Source organism: Fusarium oxysporum, chromosome VII, assembly GCF_013085055.1.
Source record: "Fusarium oxysporum Fo47 chromosome VII, complete sequence".
Classification (NCBI taxonomy): Eukaryota; Fungi; Ascomycota; class Sordariomycetes; order Hypocreales; family Nectriaceae; genus Fusarium; species Fusarium oxysporum.
In genome coordinates, this window is record NC_072846.1 from 1,290,852 (window position 1) to 1,313,330 (window position 22,479).

At 49.1% G+C, this 22,479-nt stretch overlaps 3 protein-coding genes across 3 annotated transcripts; 1 reads left to right on the forward strand and 2 right to left on the reverse strand.

Moving 5' to 3' along the window:
• Window positions 1–781: 781 nt before the first annotated feature.
• On the reverse strand, window positions 782–2,842 carry FOBCDRAFT_241711 (Up-regulated during septation-domain-containing protein; the record flags this gene model as incomplete). Its single annotated transcript, XM_059610386.1, has 5 exons — window positions 782–869; window positions 902–1,473; window positions 1,576–2,333; window positions 2,389–2,647; window positions 2,762–2,842. The coding sequence occupies 5 exons, from the start codon at window positions 2,840–2,842 to the stop codon at window positions 782–784; spliced, it is 1,758 nt and encodes a 585-aa protein (XP_059465344.1).
• A 2,562-nt stretch (window positions 2,843–5,404) lies between these two features.
• FOBCDRAFT_204078 (uncharacterized protein) lies at window positions 5,405–6,330 on the reverse strand (the record flags this gene model as incomplete). The annotated part of the gene is made up of 4 exons (XM_059609105.1): window positions 5,405–5,674; window positions 5,728–5,815; window positions 5,847–5,915; window positions 6,008–6,330. 4 exons carry the CDS (start codon window positions 6,328–6,330, stop codon window positions 5,405–5,407), a joined length of 750 nt encoding a protein of 249 aa, XP_059465345.1.
• Window positions 6,331–12,296: 5,966 nt separating this feature from the next.
• FOBCDRAFT_276673 (Homeodomain-like protein) lies at window positions 12,297–13,058 on the forward strand (the record flags this gene model as incomplete). Its single annotated transcript, XM_054705598.1, has 1 exon — window positions 12,297–13,058. One exon carries the CDS (start codon window positions 12,297–12,299, stop codon window positions 13,056–13,058), a length of 762 nt encoding a protein of 253 aa, XP_054561573.1.
• Between the last annotated feature and the right edge of the window lie 9,421 nt (window positions 13,059–22,479).

Below are 22,479 nucleotides of genomic sequence, written 5' to 3' on the forward strand. Positions count from 1 at the left end.
TACATAAAATAGTTAAAAATCTAAAAAAAAGTAGTTTTAAAGTTAGTATAGTTAACTAGGTAAAAATATATTTTTTAAATATTTTTATCTATTTTATTTTCTATATAAAACCTTAAAACACAGTGTATAGCACAGTATAAATAGACTTTTTAATATAACTCTATTAAGATAATAGGTATAATTTTTATAAAGATTATACTTAAATATATAATAGTTAGGTATATTATATTATAATTTGAACTAATTTAAAGCTAAGTAGACTTTTTGAGAGTAGTTTAAAAAAGTCCTTTTAAGGTGAAAAATGGCTTGCGACGCTCGCTTATCATGTAATTATTTATATAAATTATAACTCCCTCTTAGATATCCGCAAACTATATTTAGGCTTGCCGCACCTCCTGTAATTTTATTTACTTGCTTAGTCCACCCTAGGCTAACTACCATTGCTGCCTATTTCCTTCTCGATCTTCTTCTTTATACAGTTCTGAGATATCATATATTGCCCTGCTTAAATAGAAAGTATTCCACCTAGTTAGAGACTTGTTCTTTTTGCCCTCCGGTGTGGCGTCGAGAGACTGAGTTGCTTAGCCCCGCCACCAATCGAGCCGAAATAAAAATGCCTGATGCACGGGCCTGTTGTTGAGGAAAGAAGACTTGATTCAGGATACATCGTCTTGCAGTGGGCAGCAACACATGCACCAACTTCGCTCCCGATAACTTCCAACTCATCTATTGCATATGATTAAGGACAAAGATGGACGCTGTCCAGTTTCTACAGATCATATTAGACGAAATTTGAGAGAAGGGAGATGGCGCCCTCAATAGGCTCATTTTTCTGGGTTGTTGGTGGTAACGCTAGAGGAGAGACGGCCCTGGCATCAGGATATCCTTTCGTCAAACATACAAATTATCACCAGCATAGATGCAGATGATCTCCACATCGGCTCGATTCGGAGATGCAGTCCTTGTCACATGCTGCTCAGGTTCTCGTCTTGCTATCTTTCCGATAATAGACTGCTCCGCGACGGTGCTGAGAACCCGAGCTACGGCGCGTTGAGGCGAGGGTGAGGTGCTCAAGGGACGAGCGGATGCGAATATTTCCTTGGAGGGGCTTCGCAAAGGAGTCGATATGTCACCGGTGCTAGAAGCAGGAGTGTTGGTCTGTTGTGGCTCCGGTGTAGTGGTCAATCCGCCAACAGGTAGGCACGCAGCTGCAGCAATATGCTCGAGAAGCTTCTGATGAACGCGGGTTTGTCGGTTCTCTGCCTGTTCCAGCTTCATCACCCAGTCATCAATAGAGGCATCCAGACTCGCAAGTACTTCCTCCTGTTTCAGCAACAACTCATGGCTGAACTTGGCGATACTAGAAGAGCGCAGGTACTGGCAAATGCGTGAGTGGAGGTTCCGGCGGCCTATGCGGAGAGCATTGTAGGTATGACGCAAGTATTCAATCCTCTCATCCAAGTGACGGAGTTCCTGTATAATTATTAGTCGGGTTCCGCTGGCAATACTGACTATATGACTGACCTTAGAAAGCGTCTCGACATCCGCTGACTTAAGAATATCAAATCGTCTTACCTGGTCGAACGCTTTCTTTTGAAGTAAAGTAAGTTCAGACTGCTCGAGTTGCTCAAAGGCATCGGCTTGCTTCAGACCAATAGGCAACGGTTCAAAGGCCTTTTGCTCCAAGCTCTTGCCTCTCCTCGACTCTGGTCTCTGGACGAATGGATCGTTGTTGGTACCTAAGCCAGATCCCTCCCTCGGTAGGCCTCTGCCCATAGTCCCCGATGATTCCAAGTCACCCCTTCGGTGGCCTCGGGAGGCATTACCTACTTCCGTCGTGATGGTGGGAGGAGTGTAACTTCCATTCCGTAGGTTAAGATATGCGGCATTAGGCTCCATTAGTGGTGCTAAAACAGGAGTAGCCGGCGTGCCGCAGGACGTGGCATTGGTCGATGCTGACTTAGGTGCCGTGAGATCGGGCATAGAAGACTTGGGTATGGAGGCCGTGCGGCTTTGAGGGGATCCATTGATGCGGCCATGTCTAGGGGATTCATTCCTAGTAGTGAAGTAGTTGAGGGATTGCAGGCGCTGGAGTAAGGGTAATGGTACATCAGACTTGGGATTGACCGGGGGGTCAAGGCACTTCGGCGAGACGGTGGCTATGCCTTGAGAGCATGCCTGAGGAGCCTCCTTGCCGAGAGACTGAGACTGGGAACCTTTATCATCGCTGGAGATGTAAAGGAAAGTGTCCGTAAGCTGGTACTCTCCGAACGAATTATTAGGGACACTAGTGGAGCGCGCGTGTGAGGGCGTCGGGCGTCCAGGAATAGCCGCTGGTGTTCAGTCAGTTCACAAGATCAAGTCAAATGCTAGGCTTGGATCACATACGGGAATCAATGGCAAGTTCTTGAACTGCTGTCATAGGCCCAAGCTCTGGTACACTGATTTTGCGCTGTCGGACCAAAATATACTGGTTGAGCCTCTTTGTGAGGCCACTGGGAGCTAGCGCGAGCTTGTCTATCCTATCACTCGTTGGCAGCGAAGGTGTAGAAATAGCCTTCTCGACGTCCACGCCTTTAGTCCTGCTGTTAAGGACCGGCAACCTCGTCTCCTGGGGGAAGAACTGGTATTTCCGCGGTGGGTCGGGCTGTGCACTCCCCAAGTAAATGGCTTCTCTGGATGAAGCTGATTCTGAAGAGACAGGATTGGTAAGCCTGGGCTAAACGAAAGACTTAAAGTGTCGAGGGAGTTGCGTTCATACTAAGTCATTTGAGGACTGAGAGGGTGGCCTTGTTATATGGTCAACATCAATACTGACGATGTATTCAGCGATATGAGCCATTGTGTCAAAATGATCCGATTTAGTCGAGGGGCTAGAAAGGGGGGTAGATCAGTGCTAGAGATCGATGGCGCCGGCTTAATATATTAATGTTGTCGATATTAGGGCGGCGAGCTTAGCACTAGTCAATGGAGATACTGTAGGGTGGAGTATTCCGGCTTTGACAAAACGGGTAGGACGTGAGTGCAACGTCGATTGTGGAATTGAGGGTATATAACAAACCGAAAGTGTGGACGGCAACCCGAAGACTGGTTTAACGCCATGATCGCGCGCCATCGAGTTCGGTCTCTTCGCTGATAGCTAGGCGCGCAGTCACCAGAAGGCAAGTTGTTTCATTCATCGGCCCCTGTTGATGACCATGACTGAATGATTGGAGCCCTTGACCACAGCCATGGCCAGGGGACGACGCGGGACAAGAACCAAGAGGAGGCTGACAGGCCCGAAACAAAGCCCCACATAGGAGGGCGCAAACTGCCAAGGGTGGGGCTCGTAGCGAAAAGAGGGATAGATTGGCAGGGCCTGTTCCGAGGCAGTGGCGCTCGGGGAAGGTGCGTTTTATGGCAAGTCAAATCTGGAAGGAGAGCCAAAGAGGGAGATACACCTGGCGCCGAACTAGTCCATTGGGTTACATCGCTCAACATCTTGCCTCTTTCTTGGTCGCGTTATCTCGAATAGAGCCAAGTTCAAGTTTTAAGGGTCTAGAATTGGCCAATTATCGTTACTTTAACTTGCTAGATCAGAGCTCGATTCAGCCTTTGTCAATGCTCAAAGCTCAAAGCTCCGACATGACCGATGATCCAGATCGACCTGGATCCACTAGCACGAATATTTCGGCGGAGCTATATGCCAACTATTCGGGCCTTGCTTCCAGTGGTGCTGTGCCTCGGCTTTACGGGGAAAACTCTTGGTTTATGGGTTGCCGTCTTCATAGTGGTCTCGACGAAATCCCCATCTCCCCTCATTTAGTCCAAAACGATGCAACGCAATAGCGGTGCAAATTTGTACTCTTTTAACGTTGGAAACATGTAACGTTTTGTATAAGCGAGCAGCGGATATAAGCGAACGACGGATTTTCCACCACTCCATCTATGTCAACGTTAATTACACCACCACAACATATCTAATTCCAAGCTGCTACTCGGAATTATATATGTAAATAAAATCTCCCTCTTCCTCATTGCCAGCATATTGTTTCTGGACTTGCCGTACCTTCCGCGGTTCCCTTTACTTGCTGCGCCTATTCCAGGTTGGCTACCACTCCCGTCTATTTCCTTCTCGATCCTCTTCTTGATACCTTTTTGAGATATTATGTCCTGCCCTAGCTGAATAGCCGTCATCTCACTAAGCTATAGTCTTGTTCTTTTTGCCTTCCGATGCCTACTAAGCGCCTTATTAGTCCTTTATAGTGAATAGACCTGGTCGTTGAGAAGGGTTACTCAATGTGCTAAAACTTGTGTGCCTTTCGCAAGCTCGTCTACGGCCTTATATATCGGTATCTGTGAGTTACTCTGGTGTCGAGCAATTCGATATTTGGTTGGTGTTGATTATAAAATGGCTTCCGTGGGGTTATGAGGTATCTGGGAAGTCCAAGGTCCCGCCGCTGTTATTAGGCTTACTCGGGACGTTAGCGTTTGTAACTTGATATCTAGCTTTGATAGGATAACTGCCGGGTCCAGAGGTACTAATCTCAATACCCTAATCCTGACTTGATATTTATTTCTCCTATAATAGCAAAGAAGGCGGCCTTAAAAGTAATTAAGAAGTTAACCTTGGTCATATTGTTAATATGTGACTTGACTAGCTGTTCGATTATTGACTATATGCTCGCTTCAGAGGGCCGAAGTATCTATTATCTAGAGGTTAAAGAATATGAGATAAATAAGAAGGCATAGAGCTTATGATAATCTTATTCTCTTTACAGAATCGGTCGAAACGAGTGGAGAGGTAGCGTAAGTAACTATTAATCACTAATATGCGATAGATGCCATTCTTAAGATATGCTATATACTTATTAAAATGCTAAATGTGTTTTAGGCCTTTTTCTTTTTACTTATATACCCTTAATAGGCTTAATCACCTAATCTATTAGGAGGTTGCACTTGAAGTATAAATTCATAAGGTAGCAGGCCCCATTAAGTATAATACACGGCGGGATGCATTAGCTTTAACTTATCTATTAATCCCCTAGATTACTAGGTAAAAATAAGACGATGCAAATTTTTACTGTACTAAGAGTTAATTTTGTCATTGGTTACTAGCGAGCTCTAGCCCCTCATTATGAACAGAGATCATTATTCTCAGCAGTCGGTCGGAAGTGTTCATGGGGGAGGCCTTCCGTCTTTCTAGCACTCTTGCAAACCAAGGCACCGCCGCTTCCTTGAGGTATGGGCAACCCCTCTGGGTATGATCTGGGTTTCAATTCTACTTAGTACTTATTAACTGGCTAAAGCCGAGTCTCTCAAGTGTTTTACTTAACATCATCCAAGACGCCGTCGTATTGGTTTATTTCCAGAATTGGATTCTTGTGCAAAGCTTGGGCCCTCTGCTAGTACTTTCTTGGTGTTATTAAATACTATAATAAGGTCTTTTATGCGCCCGTCTCCTTGACAGTCTTTGTCCTTTGTTTGTTTCGGTTTCTGTATTAACACCAGAGGTAATAACTCCATGTGGACCAATCTCATAATCGACACTGTAGCCGTCCTCGATTCTGATGTCTGATTTCGTCATGTGCATAACGGCTGTACTGATAAGCCTAAATAATGCGGTAGAATGGCTCAGCCAGTAGATTCGGACCTTCTTCGACTCGAATAGTTGCTCTTTGGGTTGGCCTGAACGCTAGCAAATAATTCAGCCTCGTCGTGCCCCAAGTCGTAAGCGTCGTGGTGTACCTCCTTGCCTGTTCTTCCAGCATCGACGTGGAAGGATCGGGTCATCACGATTTCTCCACGTCTACTAACGTCTTCGTGGGTTGAGTGACTTTGGTTTCCATAGTAGGGTTATCTCTTACGTCGAACTAGGAGAGCGCTTATAGATGGAAGACAGGCGCATATTAAAGCCGATCCCGGCCTCCGCATTGCTATGACCATTAGTCCCACTGTTAAGTAAATCGGGGGATGTTCTTACCCAGATAATATCGCCTTTGTGAAGACGATGGTCTAGTTTACAGACTTGCCCTCGTGCAGGATCATTGCCAATCGGTAGATACTGAAAGCTGTCGCAACGCCTCCAGCACAAAGAATTCCAATGACTCGGAGTCTTTTCCGTCTAGATAGCTGTAGTGACCACGTGAGCGGGGTCGGGAGTAGCAAAATGACCAAGTCACTGATGGCACTGATGATAGTATCGGCGAAAATGATGGCGCTTTGGTTTAAGCATTTGTCTGTCTCTCCTTTCCAGTACGCGCTGATCGGCCAGCATATAAAGATCTTGATGAAAAGGCCCGACACATAGTATGCCACAAGCATGCCGATAAAAATGTAGATGCCTATCATGGTTTCCTTATGGACATCTCCGAAGACTCGTATGAGATGAAGAGGAGAGCAAGTTTGACGATCAGGGCCATGGGAGCGTAGAAGATAGTGGCAGCATATCCGGACTGTAACACCATAATATTAGAGATTAGTTATGTTATTATATGTATTTAACTTACTCGAAAGAAATCGGCGCATATTCCTTTCGTACTTCCAATTGATTGAGCCCGCCGCCGTAAGTCCCAGCTGTTAAGGCGTTAACAAGAACAGCAACGGCTTGAGAACAGATGGACATACCAACGCAGGCTGTGATACAATACCCGATCATCAACGCCTAGAACGAGATTACCTTCACAGATACAAGACATAGGAAGCTGCAGCGCCATACCATATACAACCCCCCTTTCGACAGCCCCACCCTTTCGTCAAGCAAAAAAAAATAGCACCACCAAAATTCGTCAACTTCACTTATACGAAATTTGGCCAGAATAAATAGCTACCTAAAAGAAGCTTCTTTTATTGATTATATAAATGAGTGGAGATAATTATTTTGACCTGTTGAGGATGTGCTGGGCACGCGATATATGCAAGTCATGCTATTGAAATATTTTCAATATGGTCACTAACCTCCTCACCGCTCTTTCTCGTGATTTTTGATCTTTACCCTCGACAACAGCAGAAAAATGCCTAAATCACGACTTCAATGGGAATATACAGAGGACGATATGGCTGAGGCCATATTGGACATTACCGATCATGGTTTTTCACCCCCTCAAGCGGCCCAGAGAAGAGGAGTGCCCCGAACGACCCTCATCGATAGACTTAACGGCCGTGGGGCCGCTGAAGACCAGATCCAGCCTCGCCGACGTTTGTCCAAGAGCCAAGAAGATAGGCTCGCTTTCTGGATACTCCGTCAGGAGTCTTTGGGCTATGCTCCGTCCCACAGTCAGATCCGCGCTTGCGTCATGGGCCTGCTGAGACAGCAGGGCGAACATCCCGACTTAGGACGTAACTGGGTGATCAAGTTTATCAATCGCCGCACAGACCTAAAGACCAAGATGGGTAGACGTCAAGAAGCTAAAAGGTTCGACTCTTTCACACCTAGAGCGGTTCATTGGTACTTTGATATCCGGGATGGCCAGTATGGCTGGATCAAGCCTGAAAACGTCGTCAACGTTGATGAAGGCGGTATTATGACTGGTTTCGGCAAGTATTCACCTCTATTACTTGTCGGTGCTTGCATTTTGACCGACTAATTCTCTTCATTCAGGCCTAGATAGCTTAGTTGTTGGAAGCGCGGACCCGAAGCGCAAGGCCTTCCTCAAGGGACCACAGACTCGGAATTGGACTTCATTCATCGAAGCTGTCACTGCTGACGGCCGCGCTTTAGTTCCTGGCATAATCTTCAAGGGGAAGGAACTGCAGAAACAATGGTTCCTTGACGAGTTCAAGCAGATAGCAGACTGGTATTACATAACTTCGCCCAACGGGTGGACTGATGACCACATAGGCATTGAATGGCTTGAAAGAGTCTATCTGCCCCAGACTACACCTGCCGACGAGTCAGACGCGAGACTGATCATCTTAGATGGTCACGGAAGCCATGCAACAGTATGTCCTCCATTTCCCCCATCTCACGATCAGTGCTGAGTGATGGAAGGATGAATGGATGGCCACGTGCTTTTTGAACAACGTTTATTGCTGCTATCTACCAGCACACTGCTCTCATGGGCTCCAGCCACTGGACAATGGAGTCTTTAACGCGTTGAAGGCTGCATATCGACGAGAGCTGGAAAGGTTCGCCTCGTTGACTGATTCCACTCCGATGGACAAGGTCAATTTCATCAGGGCCTACGTCAAGGCTCGCCGAGTTGGAATGACTAAGAAGAACATACTGTCAGGCTGGAGGGTCACTGGTAACTGGCCAATTTCGCGTTCCAAAGCGCTGCGACACCCTGAAATCCAACAAGACAGGCCAAACAGCGGCCCAAGAGCGACTCCTGAACCCAGGCCGTATCTTGGCTCGGACGATACTCCACAGACGAGCCGTCAAATTCGAGATCTTGGGCTGAACAAAACACCAAAGACGCGGAGACGGTACAACGTGATAGCCAAGGGCTTTGAGGCTCAACAACAGACAGTAGCGGCGCATACGCAGAGGATTGCCAGCCTAGAGGAAGAATTGGCTCGGCTGAAGAGAGGGAAGAAGAGGAAGGCGGTACCGAATCCTAACAGGCGTTTTATGACTCTCGGGGAGACTTTAGCTGTTGGAGAAGCCATACCTGAAGGGGAGACTCAAAATGAGTCTGTCGTGGTGGAATCTGTCTGTTCAGACGAGCGAGAGTCAGAATCAGAGGCTAGCTCGGTCATTGAAGTGAGAGAGGAAGCCGTACCCCACAAACGGACCACGCGGTCAGGACGGCTTATCAAAAGACCTAAATTCCAATAGAGATAGTTGTTCGCTATTGCGAGATGAGATATTTTGCACATGTCCCTCATTTTGGTCGAGTTGTTTACAAGTGAAGTTGTCCATTTTTGGTGGTCCTCTTTTTTTTTTTGCTTGACGAAAGGGTGGGGCTGTCGAAAGGGGGGTTGTGTATGGTACGTAGGAAGTATAAGTGGCCACTCTTCAGGGTCAGCGTTCAATATGAGATGGCCTTCCTCAACAATACTCACAGTCATCTCTCGTTGTCCCTCCTCCCATAACCCTTGTCTTGACATAAAAACGAGTCACAACGAAAGCTGACACAGACGCAATGGTAAGAGCTTGTCTGGCATAATTGCACGACCTTAGCACATCTTATGGATGCTTTAGGTTCAGCTCCACGCCCGAGGATGGAGGCGCTGCACCGGGAAAGCTCATGGTCGAGAAGGCTAGATCCTAATAGACCACCTATATGTCATACGAAGAGAGCAACAAGAGGTTTCAGGAAAGAAGCCACGAGGTGGTGAGGGTGGGAACGACGGCCTCTAAAGGCGGGAGAGGCGCCCAGTTCTCTCATCAAACCTTTTCAGCAATTAGAGGTCCTACATGACATGTCTTGGGGCAACTGGTTCATTATGTCTTAGCCTCGGGCTTTCCTGGCAGTTCCTCAGACAATTCGGCATAACTGTGGGTTCGATATGCCGATCATGAAGCAAGATCATCAGGAGATGCATCGTCGACGTTACATTGAACCTTTGGCTAGTGTTGGAAGAAATTTTCAAGCGCAACTTTAGTTCCCAATAAAAGGAGGGGATCGGCACAGATATTTTAGTCGGTGGAGAACGCTAAAAACGAAACATGTTCGGCAAGTTGGTTTCATGTGGCGTCCCAAAATAATTGAATTACTTAAAGCTCTTGTAATGACCTTCTTGAATGGTGCTGGTGCCTGCGGATACATGGTCCGATGTCTTGCATGCGATATTGAAGTGTTTGTGCAAGAGGCTTGGATTGTCAGTTCAATTATAGAGTCGTACTCGGCTGACCCGCAAAGTATTTACCTAGAGCTTCCCAACCTTATGGAAATCATCGACAGAAATTAGTAAAGGTCAAGAATTCATTTCCTATAATATCTCTTATCATCCTGGGCTTGTGCGAAAATTGAAGCTCTTTAAATACCACACCAGAAAATCTTGATCAACAATTATAAATATGGGTGACGTGCCGTGATAGCGGGGCAGATTCCCACTTATTTCAAAATCTAGACATTGCCAATGGAAAGATACGACTTAAGCACCGGAACCTCCTTGCGTAACTTACTAGAAACTGGGGAACTCTGTTGAACTCAAATTCCATACCGGAGAACCTTAATCGCATCGGTTTGATGATGGAATACTACACGCAACGTATAATAGAGAGTGGCCCTATCATTTCTGACGGCCTTCCCTCCTCACTAGAGTTATGCTTAACCTGAGAAACCTCACTGACATAAGTGAAAAGACTAACGTGTATGATAAGCGAGTTGAACAGATAAGCGAATTGAACAAAAACCGATCAATTGGTTCTTATCGTCTTCTGATCCTCGATGGTCACGAAAATCACCACTCGGCCGACTTTGAGATCTACTGTGAAGAGAATGATATTATTACGCTTTGTATGCCGCCTTTTTGTCGCGCATGCTTATCATGCACGTTATATAATTTTTTTTAATGATTCCGTAAAAATTTATATAAGCTATTTAAAAGCTAGCTAATAGCATATAAAGGTTTGAGTTATTTTAGGCTTAATTTGAATTTTTGAGAACTTATTAACGTAATTATCTTGCAAGGTGTAAATACTAGCAAAGTCAAAAGTGTCCCACTCGCTTATCATTATGTTAGCTGGTTAATGTAACTTGTTAATTCCCCTAAGCCTGTGCGCTCTGCGCTGTACCCACAAAAGCGTGGACTGATGTCCGTGCTCGACAGGCGCACTGGTCAATCTTTGCCTTCAGGCGATGGCGTTTTTGTTTCGTTTCGTTTCCCATCGTCCATCGTCATCTCTCACAACCCCAGTTTCGACACGATCCTCGGACCCGGGTCGGCTTTCTCCACATCTGATCAACCGTGGACGAACAGCCTGTGGTGTCGACAGGAGAATGCGATAATGGCGCAGTAGCAGCAGTAACAGCACAGCATATCACAGCATGTCCTGCGCAGGACCAGGGTCCCAGATCCGCCTCAGTATTCGGATGTACAGAGAATGTCCAAGATTGCCTGGTTTTGGACTCGGCAATCTTACCATGGCATCGCAGTGCAACGGCACGCGGGCAGGCGATGTTGTCCTTAACTTAGTACTACGTAACTAACTACAGGCGACGCCATGACCCAGCGGCCTTGCTCCTGAATACGATCTTGCAGACATTCCAAACGTGTTCGTTCATAGCTGCTATTGTCCAAAGCATACCGATGTAACTGAGGAGCGTACAGCCACTTGCAAGTATGCACTGTCAAAAGGCCCGACGTGGGAAGCAGAAGCACCCCCAACGATCAGCCGGTGCAATGGGATGCAATAAGTTTGAACACCTGTTTATGTACTGGCACACTCAGTCTAACCCTGTTTATCTTAGCAAACTTCTAATCCTAGTAAGAAGCTTCCAATAGCCAATCAGTATAGCTGAAATTGGCGCACGAGAGATAATATACGCACAGACTCAACTTAAGTAGCTAGCAGCTTGAAAGGATACACGCCCCGTATTCAGACTTATTGCATCCCACTGTACCTCTAATCCTTGCTGACTACGTATCCGTCGTTCATTCCGACGATCCCAACCAGATGGCTCAGGCCAGCAGCCACCCATTAACGACGATCGTCCTACCTCAGACCCTGGTCCCAGCCAGAACCTCCTGCTAGCTGTCCCTGCACAGGCTGAGGGGGTCCACGGTGCTGACGCTGACAGCGATGGTAACGGTGAAGGTGATGAGCAAGCCTGCAACCAACCCTGTGTCATTGGCGTTGAAACGGATTTAGTCTAATCAGTAATTAAAGAAACATCGTCAATCATTGCTTCGCTGTAGCACCCACTAATGATTTGTCGTTGGTTCTTAGTATTGCCCTCTGAGGATAACGGACAATAGCTGATGAGCCCGACACCCTGCAAACAGCGGTTTGACACACCCCCGTCGGTTCCAGATATGCCAGATTCACCCCCGCCAACAAAATTTCTCGATCTGCCACCAGGATTGCCGCTGTCGAGATAGTTGGGGTTGCCAGAGGGCGGTCACTCCATCACACCCGCCCAGGTGTCACGACTTTGCTTTTCCCCATACATTACGCTTCATGCCATCCTCGCCCCATCCAGCTTTCCCACGGATATTTGATCACCTCTCCCCCTTCCTTCTGAGCCAAGATCTCTTTTCCAGAGGCTCAATATCCTTCACCATCTACATCTTCATCTATAACATCAATGAGCAACCACCCCGTTCCTGCATTCAAAGCTCGAATAATATCTACAACACTACCATCTAACTGCCCATTACTTTAATAGCCCATCGTCACACTTGCCAACCGGCCACTATCAGTAACCATGACTGCTCACCGGAGAGGCCCTTGGTCCAACGCCGAAGATGCGTATCTGATGAACCTAGTTCAAACCCATGGCCCTCTCAACTGGGTACGAATCGCCCAGACTCTGGGCTCAAGAACACCGAAGCAGTGCCGCGAGCGTTATCATCAAAACTTGAAGCCAACTCTCAACCACGATCCTATTACACCTGAGGAGGGACTCCAGATTGAGCGACTAGTGCATGAAATGGGAAAGCGTTGGGCCGAGATTGCGCGACGTCTTCATGGCCGAAGTGATAATACTGTCAAGAACTGGTGGAATGGTAGCCAGAACCGCCGCAGGAGGATGGACCGTCGATGTGCCGTGCAGACCCACGATGACTTCTACCCCCACAACCCACCTGGACTCTCCATCTCGACATCGGCCTTGCCTCTCACGAGTCCAAGCCTTCGTCACCCCGTGTTCTGGGTTGAGTCTCCGCTTCCTTCACCATGCTCCTCCGAATCTGCTGAGTCTGACATCAGTTCTAATTACATCACGTCACCCGCTCGCCAGCCCATCTCGCTCCATATGCCAGTCGAACTACCACCCTTTCACAACGCACACAGCCTGAGCACACTAGCTTCGCCATCTTCCAGAGAGCACCATGAGTGTCAACCTAGGCTACCTTCGTTTGCTCCTCAAGGGCAGTTGCCTACTGCGCCTAATTCACCGGTGCACCAGGAGTCTCAGCCTCGAAAGAAACAAGATTCTCGGATGAACCTGTCCTCTCTTCTGGGATGAAGGCATTCGGAGTGTGGAATATTTGAATAACATGATTCCAATGGTTGCAAATCTACAATACCGACTACCAGAGGCATACCCGCCGTGCCAGGGTCGCTTCGCGATGGATGTAGAGGGTGCGGAGCGGCGTACAGAGCACTAATAGTAAGCTAATGTGCCGTATATGCACATATAGCCAGTCTATTGTGTAATTGGTAACAGTTTGACTTGGTTGAATATTGTTACCGTGGCGCGAGGTTCATAGAAGACCTGTAGCAGTCCCTGAGACATTGGGAAGGGGTCAAGGAAGATACCAGGCGTTTAGGCGAGAGGAGCTGAGGAATTTTGGACGGCTGGGACACGCATTAACGGCGGATGAAAAGCATAATTGAGACTTGAACAAATACTACAGCGACAAGAGGTCAAAGAATCAGTTGAGCGATTTGAATTTAAGACCTCCTTGGGATGAGCCTAACATCTAAACATCAAGCTTCCTGCAATTGGTGAAGGCATACATATTACGACTATTTGAGATCCTGACTTAACCGTTGGAGATCGATTGCGGCTTTAGAGTCAGCGACAAGATGTGCCTTGGCATTTCAAGTCGAATTTAGTACCCGTTCGGGCCAACCGTATAGGTAAGAATTTTTGATTAATGGTTGCTTGTCATAACTTGCCTCTCGGAGAATCCGATCAATCGCCCAAGTAACCAGATGAGAGAAGTGAAACTGGAATGTAGCAGCCAATAAGTAGTACCAGTAAGCATGGAATCCCCTGGCGGAACTAAGCGCTGCTGGGGGAAAAGGTGAGGGCTACCGAGAGACTAAGGATAAGGCCCGGACGTCTGGGATTATACCCGGCCTAAGAAAGCCGAAAGTTTAGGCCACACAGCGAGTGTCAAACAACACTCTGCCTCAAAAGGGGGAGAGGAGGAGCAGGAGATGGCGGCAATCGAATAAGGAAAAATTGTGCATATTCGTAGGCTTGTTTGCGCGTTGACCTGTAAGCAGCAGAGAACCCACAAGTTGGGATCTCTTGGCCAGATCGATGAGGTGGTTGGGATATGGGAAGAAGACAGTAAGGCTAAGTAGGGCATCCGTAAATATGGCCGGCGGCTTTTGAAAGCCAATTGGCAGTGAATTAACGGCCACGGATGGAGAGACACAGACGGAGAGACACAAACCGAGACACACAGCGCACACAGGATCAGCGTCGATTTATGGAGGGACAAAGACCGCATTGTCATCAGCTAGATCCAGATGCAAAATCTCGATTTCGCACCTCCTGGTCCAACGTTAAAGATGGCTGGATCCTAAAACCAATCCGTCGGTGCATCTCCAAACCGAGCCTAGCGCAGCACCATAGCGCAAGCGCCCAATGCTGAATGGCCCAGACATTCCACAGTAGAGCTCGAGCGGCCCTCAAGCGTCTGGGCGCAAGGCTTTTCATGCATCTGTTTGCTGGTTAGGTTGTTTGTTCAACCCTACTGTATTTATCTTTGGTCTCCTGTACTCTGTAGTTCTTTATTTCCAGAGGCAGCGCCCCTTAGCGGCATCAAATACGATCATTAGGCTGGCGCCCGGAGCGGCTCGGGCTTGATAGGGACCCCTTCCTTCGGGAATGGCGCTTTGATTTGTTGCTTACTCCTCCTCCTTCAGCTCTTGGTATTGGACGATGTCTTGTCTCTTGCGATGGACCCTCCAACGTAGGCCTTTAGATTACTAGCCTGCCATCTTCTGCATCCCATATTGAGCTGGGTTGGTCAGCCCAGGTCGCTGGTCGCCGGCTAACGATTGAGCAAGTAAATTATTTGAATTAAATCGCTAATTAAATGATAACGGATTAATGATTGATGGAATCATTGGAACTACCAGCTCGACAGCGCCCCGAGCAAGGGGGCCCTACTACTTTAGGCGCTAGTGCTAGTCCGGGGTTGGCAGACGAAAAGGCCCAACCGGGGAAGTGTGAGAAAGACAAGGTAACATCGTGGGCTAGGGCTATGATCACATTCCGTCGACATGACGCTTTTCGATGCCCAAGGGCGTGCGGATATGGAGACAGATGGGGGAGCATTGACCGCATTGGGTGGAGATATCGGAGAGCCGTCAACAGCCCCGGTGCTCTGTATCCAACGATCTCTCCCTTTGGGGGCAGAGTTGGCAGATCCAACATTGTTCCAACCGCAAAGGCTTCAATCGATCCATGGTACGGTAGTTGTTGCTTTTTGGACCCTGGTCTTTGTTTATCGCGCTCGTCCGTCTTCTCCTCTGTTATTCCGCATCTTATTACTGCACTTCCTTTTCCTACCCTTTCCCTTCCAAGCTCGTTTAATTTAATCAGATCAGCCCGGCGATGGTTGTCTCGAATCGAACAAGGTCGTTTTGCTTCTTCATGGAACGTGCAAAACACCCTGTCTGATCCAGGGTCAAGGGTCTTTAGCTGCAATGCAGCACAGAAACCATCAACAGTCACCGATACGGGACGCAGATGCGCATCGCGCTTGTTTAGAGATAGCGAGTTGGTTCTGGCAAATGAGGTTTCATAAGACAATTTCTTTTACTCTGGGGCAGGTGACATTTGGTAGTTGATCTCCTTTTTTCGGCACTCGACGATTAGGGACGCTCACTGGCACGGGGGTCAACGGGCCTTGATCTTGCTTTGACCTACTTCACCCGTTGCCGCCGTTTTGGACCGATCCCATGGACGAGCCAGGGTCACTTGGATATCGAATCTTCTGGGAGCTACGAGCCAATCGCAATGCCTGGTTTGGTCCGGCGACAACACAATCCATGTATGTATGTAGATATTTTTCATCTGGGGGCCCCCCTTAGCCCCGAAAAGTCCCCCTAGTGGGGCAAAGGACGTGCTGAGGAACGGAGGTTTATCTATGTGCTAATTACAAAATACTAACGTGCATGATAAGCGAGTGCTCCAGACAAGCGAGTGCTCCAAAAATCCCTCAACCTACACTATCACTATTCAATTAGATATTTCTCAATAACCCAATATGCCACAGTCTTCAAATGAAGCTAAGATTATTCTTGCCCTTCAGGCCCTCCAGAATAACCCAAAATTAAGTCTTCGAAAGGCCGCAGCTATATATCATGTTGACCGCTTTGCCTTACGTCGCCGCCAGCGAGGCATTCTTTCAACGCGTGATACTCCCACAAAGTCACAGAAACTATCTGATCAGGAAGAGCAGATAATAATCTAATTCATTTAGACCTAGATTCGCAAGGATTTCCCTCAAGCCTATTATATGTAGAAGATATCGCGAATTCTCTACTTGCCAACCGCAACGCGCAACGCGTCGGCAAGCGCTGGGCTCAATACTTCGTCAAGCGACAACCAGAGCTAGAGACACGTCTATCTCGGAGGTATGACTATCAGAGAGCTAAATGCGAAGACCCGACTATTATTCGTGGCTGGTTTCGGCTTGTAGAGAATACAATTGCAAAATACGGCATCCGATCAGATGATATCTGGAACTTTGATGAGACCGGCTTTATGATGGGCGTGATTGAGCCCGGAATCGTCGTCACAAGCTCCCATAGGCAAGGAAGACCAAAGCAAGTACAGCCTGGAAACCGCGAATGGATTACTGTGATCGAGGGGATCAGTGCAGAAGGTCAATCGATCCCGCCGTTCATCATTGGTGCAGGCAAGGATCACTCCATCGAATTCGAGGAATATTGCAAGGAGAACAAGATTATCACACTCTGTATGCCTGCTCATGCCTCTCATCTACTTCAGCCTCTTGACGTAGGGTGCTTTGGGCCGCTGAAAAAGGCATATGGCCGACAAATAGAGCATCTGATCAGATGCTCTATAACCCACATCTCCAAGACCGAGTTCTTTCCTGCCTTTTATGCCGCCCACCAAGCTGCTATTACAGAAAGCAATATCAAGGGAGGTTTTAGAGGAGCTGGGCTTGCTCCCTTTGACCCAGAAAATGTCATCTCGAAGCTTGATGTGCAGCTTCGGACTCCGACGCCTCCTGTAGAGGTCACAATACCATCGACCCTTTGGACTGCAAGGACCCCAAAGACACCACTAGAGGCCCAATCGCATTCCAAGTATCTACTACATGATAGGGTTCGACAACTTGAACAACAGAATAAGACAGTAGGGCGACGCCGGAGGGGAAAAAGGGCTAGGGTACAGAAAGAAGGGGCTTTAACTATAGGGGAAGCATCACAAGCAATTGATCAGACGGATGTTGATACGCAGGTTATAGCTGAATCGTCAAGAAGTGGTTGTCGCGAGAGGTCACAAGGACCAAAGGTTCGGCAGTGTAGTATTTGCGGAAAGACCGGGCATAATGCAAGGACCTGTCAAGAGGCAATCGAGGTCAATAGGGAATAGTATAGCAATTAATTTTAATTGATCAGATAGATTGTGGTGTTTTTATTACTCTTTTTAGGTCTTAAGGTGTAGATTGGTGGAGCACTCGCTTGTCTGGAGCACTCGCTTATCATGCACGTTATTGGCTGTGAGAGGATTAGTCAATCGCGGCACGAAATTAGACGTCCTTATCAAGCGGCAATTATTTGCAAACGCATCAACAGACGACTGTATCCAGCATATCAGCGGCACAAAGGGCGCATCGTATCGAGTCTGTTACACGACAGCGGGATGGCCAGGCGCGGCTGATAAACAGTAGTCGCAAGACAGGCCTGTGACCAGGCAGGCTATGGTAAAGCATTGGCTGCGGCAGTTCGAGGCTGCCCCGAGTGGTCACGGTCAGATGAAGTGCGTTGCAGCGTCCTCGATCTGGCAGAGCCCAGGTAGCAAGAAGAGGTCACAAAGGAAAAGAAAAGAAGATAAATGAGAGAAGAGATGCGAGTGCGTCTTGAGCCGGCCTCGTCTTAATGATTAGGAGAGATCTTGTCAAAGATGGCGCTTGTTTTGGATAGATTGACAAATTTAGTGAAGTCTTTTCCTATTGCAAGGTTGACTGCTGTATTCAGTGAAGGGATGCCTCATCCGATGACGCGGTGGTACCTTTCTGTAATAGAAAATATAATCTGCTGCTTTGCGTCGGTTACATAAGCAGACCAGGTGTGCATTGCTATGGTCGAATCTCTCGTGATATGCGGTGAAGTCATTATAGAGGGATCTCGTTGCTAGTAGATAGTGCAAGATTCCACACGGGAGCGATAGCTCCGGTGGGCAGCCTGTGGTCGCCTTGAGACTGGATCTCTTATACTACTCAGGGGGGGCGGTGGACCACCAAGTCTTGAATGCTTCTTTCGGTTTCTGCCTTGCGGTGCTTCGCAGGTAAGCCAGCGTTGGCTGAGTCCCTTCGCGTTCAGGCAGTGATGATGCTGCTTTTGCTAATTTATCGGCTCGCTCATTGCCAGGAATGTTGGTGTGTCCTGGTACCCAGCGTACTTGTGTGGCCCTATGTGATGCTGCCAGGGCTTAGAACTCGAGGAAGACTCTTTGTGAGGAGTCAGGTGGTGTGTCTCGCAGGCATGTGGCGGCTGCAAGGTTGTCTAGGCAGATAATGATACTTGTCTTGCTACTTCTTGAAGATTTAGGGCGGCCTTGAGCCCTTCCAATGCTCCTGTGACCTCAGCGTCAAAGACGTCCGCCGGCCCTAGGTGACCCGATCAGTCGAAGACCGAGAGGTTGTTCTGGTGGATAGTAAAGCCGTAGCTGGCGGCTCCCTCTGAGGACAGGGAGCCGTCTGAGTATACAACCAGGGTAAGTGGGTCGAGGTATTGAAACCAATGGAGGAAGGCCTCAGCCGTTTCGTCTTTCGATACTATCTACAGCGGTGCCATATGCTCCTGATTAAAGCAATGCTAAAGGAGTGTTGGTCGTACACAAGGCATGGGGCGCTTGTCGGTGCGTCCAAGACGTGCCTCGAAGCCGCTCTCGGTCGGTGCTTGATATCTGCGTTTAATGAGATCGTGGTAGATAAGTAGATTGGGTGGAAGTGTTCGGGTCGTCAGAGGATGCGTTCCGTCGAGCGACTTAAGCCATGCCGAGAACTTGAGTCGCTGTGCTTCTAGGAGTTAGTCGACTTGTGGTATCTCACTTTCCCGGTGGAGAGCGGCGATAAGTGTTGTCTTCCATACAAGGAGAATGGCCCGCATGGATTGGTTCATGGCCTTGGTCGTCCTCTGTATGAGACGTTGGTTACTGGATACTATATGTTTAGATGGCTGACTCCACCGCGGCCGGGTTGTACCTGGGTACCAGGCCTCGGCGCCGTAAGGTAGGACCAGCTCGACACATGCTCTGACGGCGTTTCTGACCGCACTCGGCAGCAGACCGTGTTTTATCTTAGTCAGTCCTTCCAAGTAGTAGGCTACTGCCTGCGCTTTCGCCGCCCACTTTTCGACACGGATTCGGAACGATAATCTACTATCAAGCCATATACCCAGCCCGCGTAGGGCTGACTTGGGATGTTTCTCGATATCACCGTGACGTACCGCCGGAGCGGTCATGAGTTTTCTGGGAGAGAAGTGCATGACTTCGGTCTTCTTTGGGTCGAAGGAAACGCCGTTTGTCGCTCCCCAGTGCACCATCTCATCTATGGCACTAGAAGTCATAGCCGTAGTTTCGTCTACTGTGTCGCCTATGGACAGGATAGCTGTGTCATCTGCATAGCCGAAGCGGCCTTGGGGGTTGCCGAGTCGGTAGATGGGCTCTGTGTAGAGTAGGAAAAGAATTGGCGATACTGGCGACCCCTGAGGGAGGCCGCATTGGAGAGGAGAGGAGGGTTTGAGGGTGTCTTGATATCTGACACGGGCCGATCGGCCACTCATGAAGGATCCAGCCCATCTAGCGAGATGGTCAGGCCATCCTTGTTCGCGCAATCGCAGCACCAATCTGTTGCGCAAGACGGTGTCGAACGCGCCTTGGATGTCCATTGTGACCAGGGTGACCACCTTTTTGCGAGCAAACGCCTCTTCGATATCATGGATCAGGGCGGTCACTAGGTCTGTTGCCGACCTTTTGGGGAGAGCACCAGCTTGTTGTGGGTGAAGAACACTGTAGTGAATAGCTGCCCATGCTAGACGGCGTGCGATCAGCCGTTCTAGACCCTTGCCGAGGCAGGAGAGCAGAGAGATAGGTCGCCAAGCCCGTGGCGATGTGAGGTCTCGGCGTCCGGGTTTGGCGATCATGACCACTTCGGCCTCCCTAAATGGTTTCGGGTGGTGGCCTGCAGAGAGGCATCTCTCGAACAAGCGGCGGACGTGCGTCCCGATGATATGCCATACGGCTTTAAGGAGATTAACGGTGATGTTGTCTGATCCAGGAGATGTATTGCCTGTATGGAGGGTTGCACACTGTGACTGGTCTAGGGAGATTTCGAGTGGAAATGGGATCGATCTAGGAAAGGAGACTGGTATCCAAGGGTTTTCGATGACATCGCCTGCCGTTCCTCGTTCCAGTGTAGCTCGACGAAGTGCATTGGCCTTATCTAGTTGTGTTTCATAGACGACATCGCCGACCTGCAGCGGTGGTGGCTGGAAGGGTCCTGGGGACTTCAGCCACCGAACGGCTTTGAAAACAGCGCTGCTATCGGTGAAGCTATCAATGAGGTTTCGCCAGTATAGTCTCTTGGCTCGACGGATGACGCGGTGGAAGTCTCTTTTGGCGATCTGGACATCCTGGTTAAAGCCCAGAGGGTAGAGTCTTCTAATGGCACGGAATGACGCCGCGGCACCGGCGCACTCCTCAGTCCACCAGGGAGCAGTACGTGCGCCCTTCCGTGTAGGCCGGCCAGCTGCCTTTGCTGCCGATGTTAGGAGATTCACGAGTGCAGAGGCAAGCTCATCTAGTTCCGCTGGTGTCGAGTCCACGAGAGGGATTCTTGTGGCCCCGAGCTCTACGATCTCGATAAATCGCTTGAGCTCGTCCTCTGTTGTCACCCGTACCTTACCCGGTTGAATCAGAGCTAGCCTGATATCCGGGAGGGTTAAGCTAAGTGTGAAGTGGCCAGAGCTGGTAGCGAGATGGTCTTCAACAGTAGCTTCGGCCAGTGGCATATTAGTAAAGGCGAGGTCGATCGTGTTGCCGTATGGGTTTGTTGGGATGTCTAGAGTGTTAATTAGGTTCAAGTCGTTTTCTGATGACCAGGCTGCGATTTCTTGGCCGCGGTTGGTCGCATGGCCTGTCTGCCAACTACGATGTCTGGCATTGAAGTCACCGGCAACGAGGCAGCGTCCTAGGACGGGCCATTGTAGCAGTATCTCCAGGGCGTCATGCTCGTCATTCTGACTATAGAAGTTGACTATCGTCATGCCATTGATCATCAGCCATAGAATATCCCGAGTCTGAAAGGGCCGGATCTGATCAGCCAGGAGCCTTGGGTCTCGTCGGACATATGTCATGACTCTAGGCCGAGTGTCGTTATTATCCCACATCTCGACAGGCGTGAAAGTATCGTATGCCGGATGGGTTTTGGTCAATGAACGGCTATCTGTATGAGCCGTCCATGGCTCCTGCAAAAGGACAATGTCATATCGTTCGGAGTCGGCCAGCGCTAGGGCGCAGTCGTGGGCCGGGGGGATCTTTCCGACATTGGCTTGGAAGATCCTCAGCGGCTTCCTATCGTCCTTTCTTGTTTGCGAGTATCTATTCCTGGTCATGAGGACGGGTGATGAGAACTATACGGCGCTTTCTCGGTGAGCCTAGTCTAGGATGTTCGGGCTCCTCCTCCGCTTCGTAGGCCGCCTGAGGGCTTGTGGCCACCATGATGCACGAGGGTGCTCCTGATGCTGCTGGACTTGGACCACGAATGCTTGGCTGTTCGTGTGATGCGATGTCGTCGCTTTGTTGGGCTTCCAGCTGGGACCCTGGTTGTGGTTCTAGGTGTCGTTGTCGGTATGCCTCCGCGCCAACGGTCCGGACATGTCCTCGTTGCTCTTTGGTCAGTCGGCGGAAAACGCCATGTACCTTCTTCGGGCGTGCTGGGCAATCGGCGAAGTTGGCGCTCTGCGGGCCGAGGCAGTTGGCGCATTGCTCGGGGGCGGTACAGTCCCCGGAGTCGTGGCCGGCGGCCTTGCCGCAGCGTTTGCACAGGGGGAGTCGATGGCAGGTACGTGACCGGTGGTAGTTCAAGCATACGTTGCACTGCCTTGGCCGGTCGGTTTTCTTGATCAGCCTTGCTGGTCGGCTGCTGAAGAGGCGCCAGTATTTCTTGACTGGCTCCAGGAAGGACACAAGTAAGGTCTTCGTTAAGGGGTTGTCAGGTTGATGCCGCGCGGGCCGTATGTTGACGGGTTTCTGCCCTGTCTGGATTTCTATTTCTTCGTCCACGGCTGCGTCGCTATCCGCTTCATTGCCATGGAGGTCGGTCAGCTTGCGAGGGTAATCTGAGACTAGGCAGGTAAACCACTCCTGCCTGGTCTCTACGGCGGCGGCCCCTAAGTCGGGTGCCCATTCAGTCTGTCTCTGCACGAGGAGGTCGCGAGTGGTTATG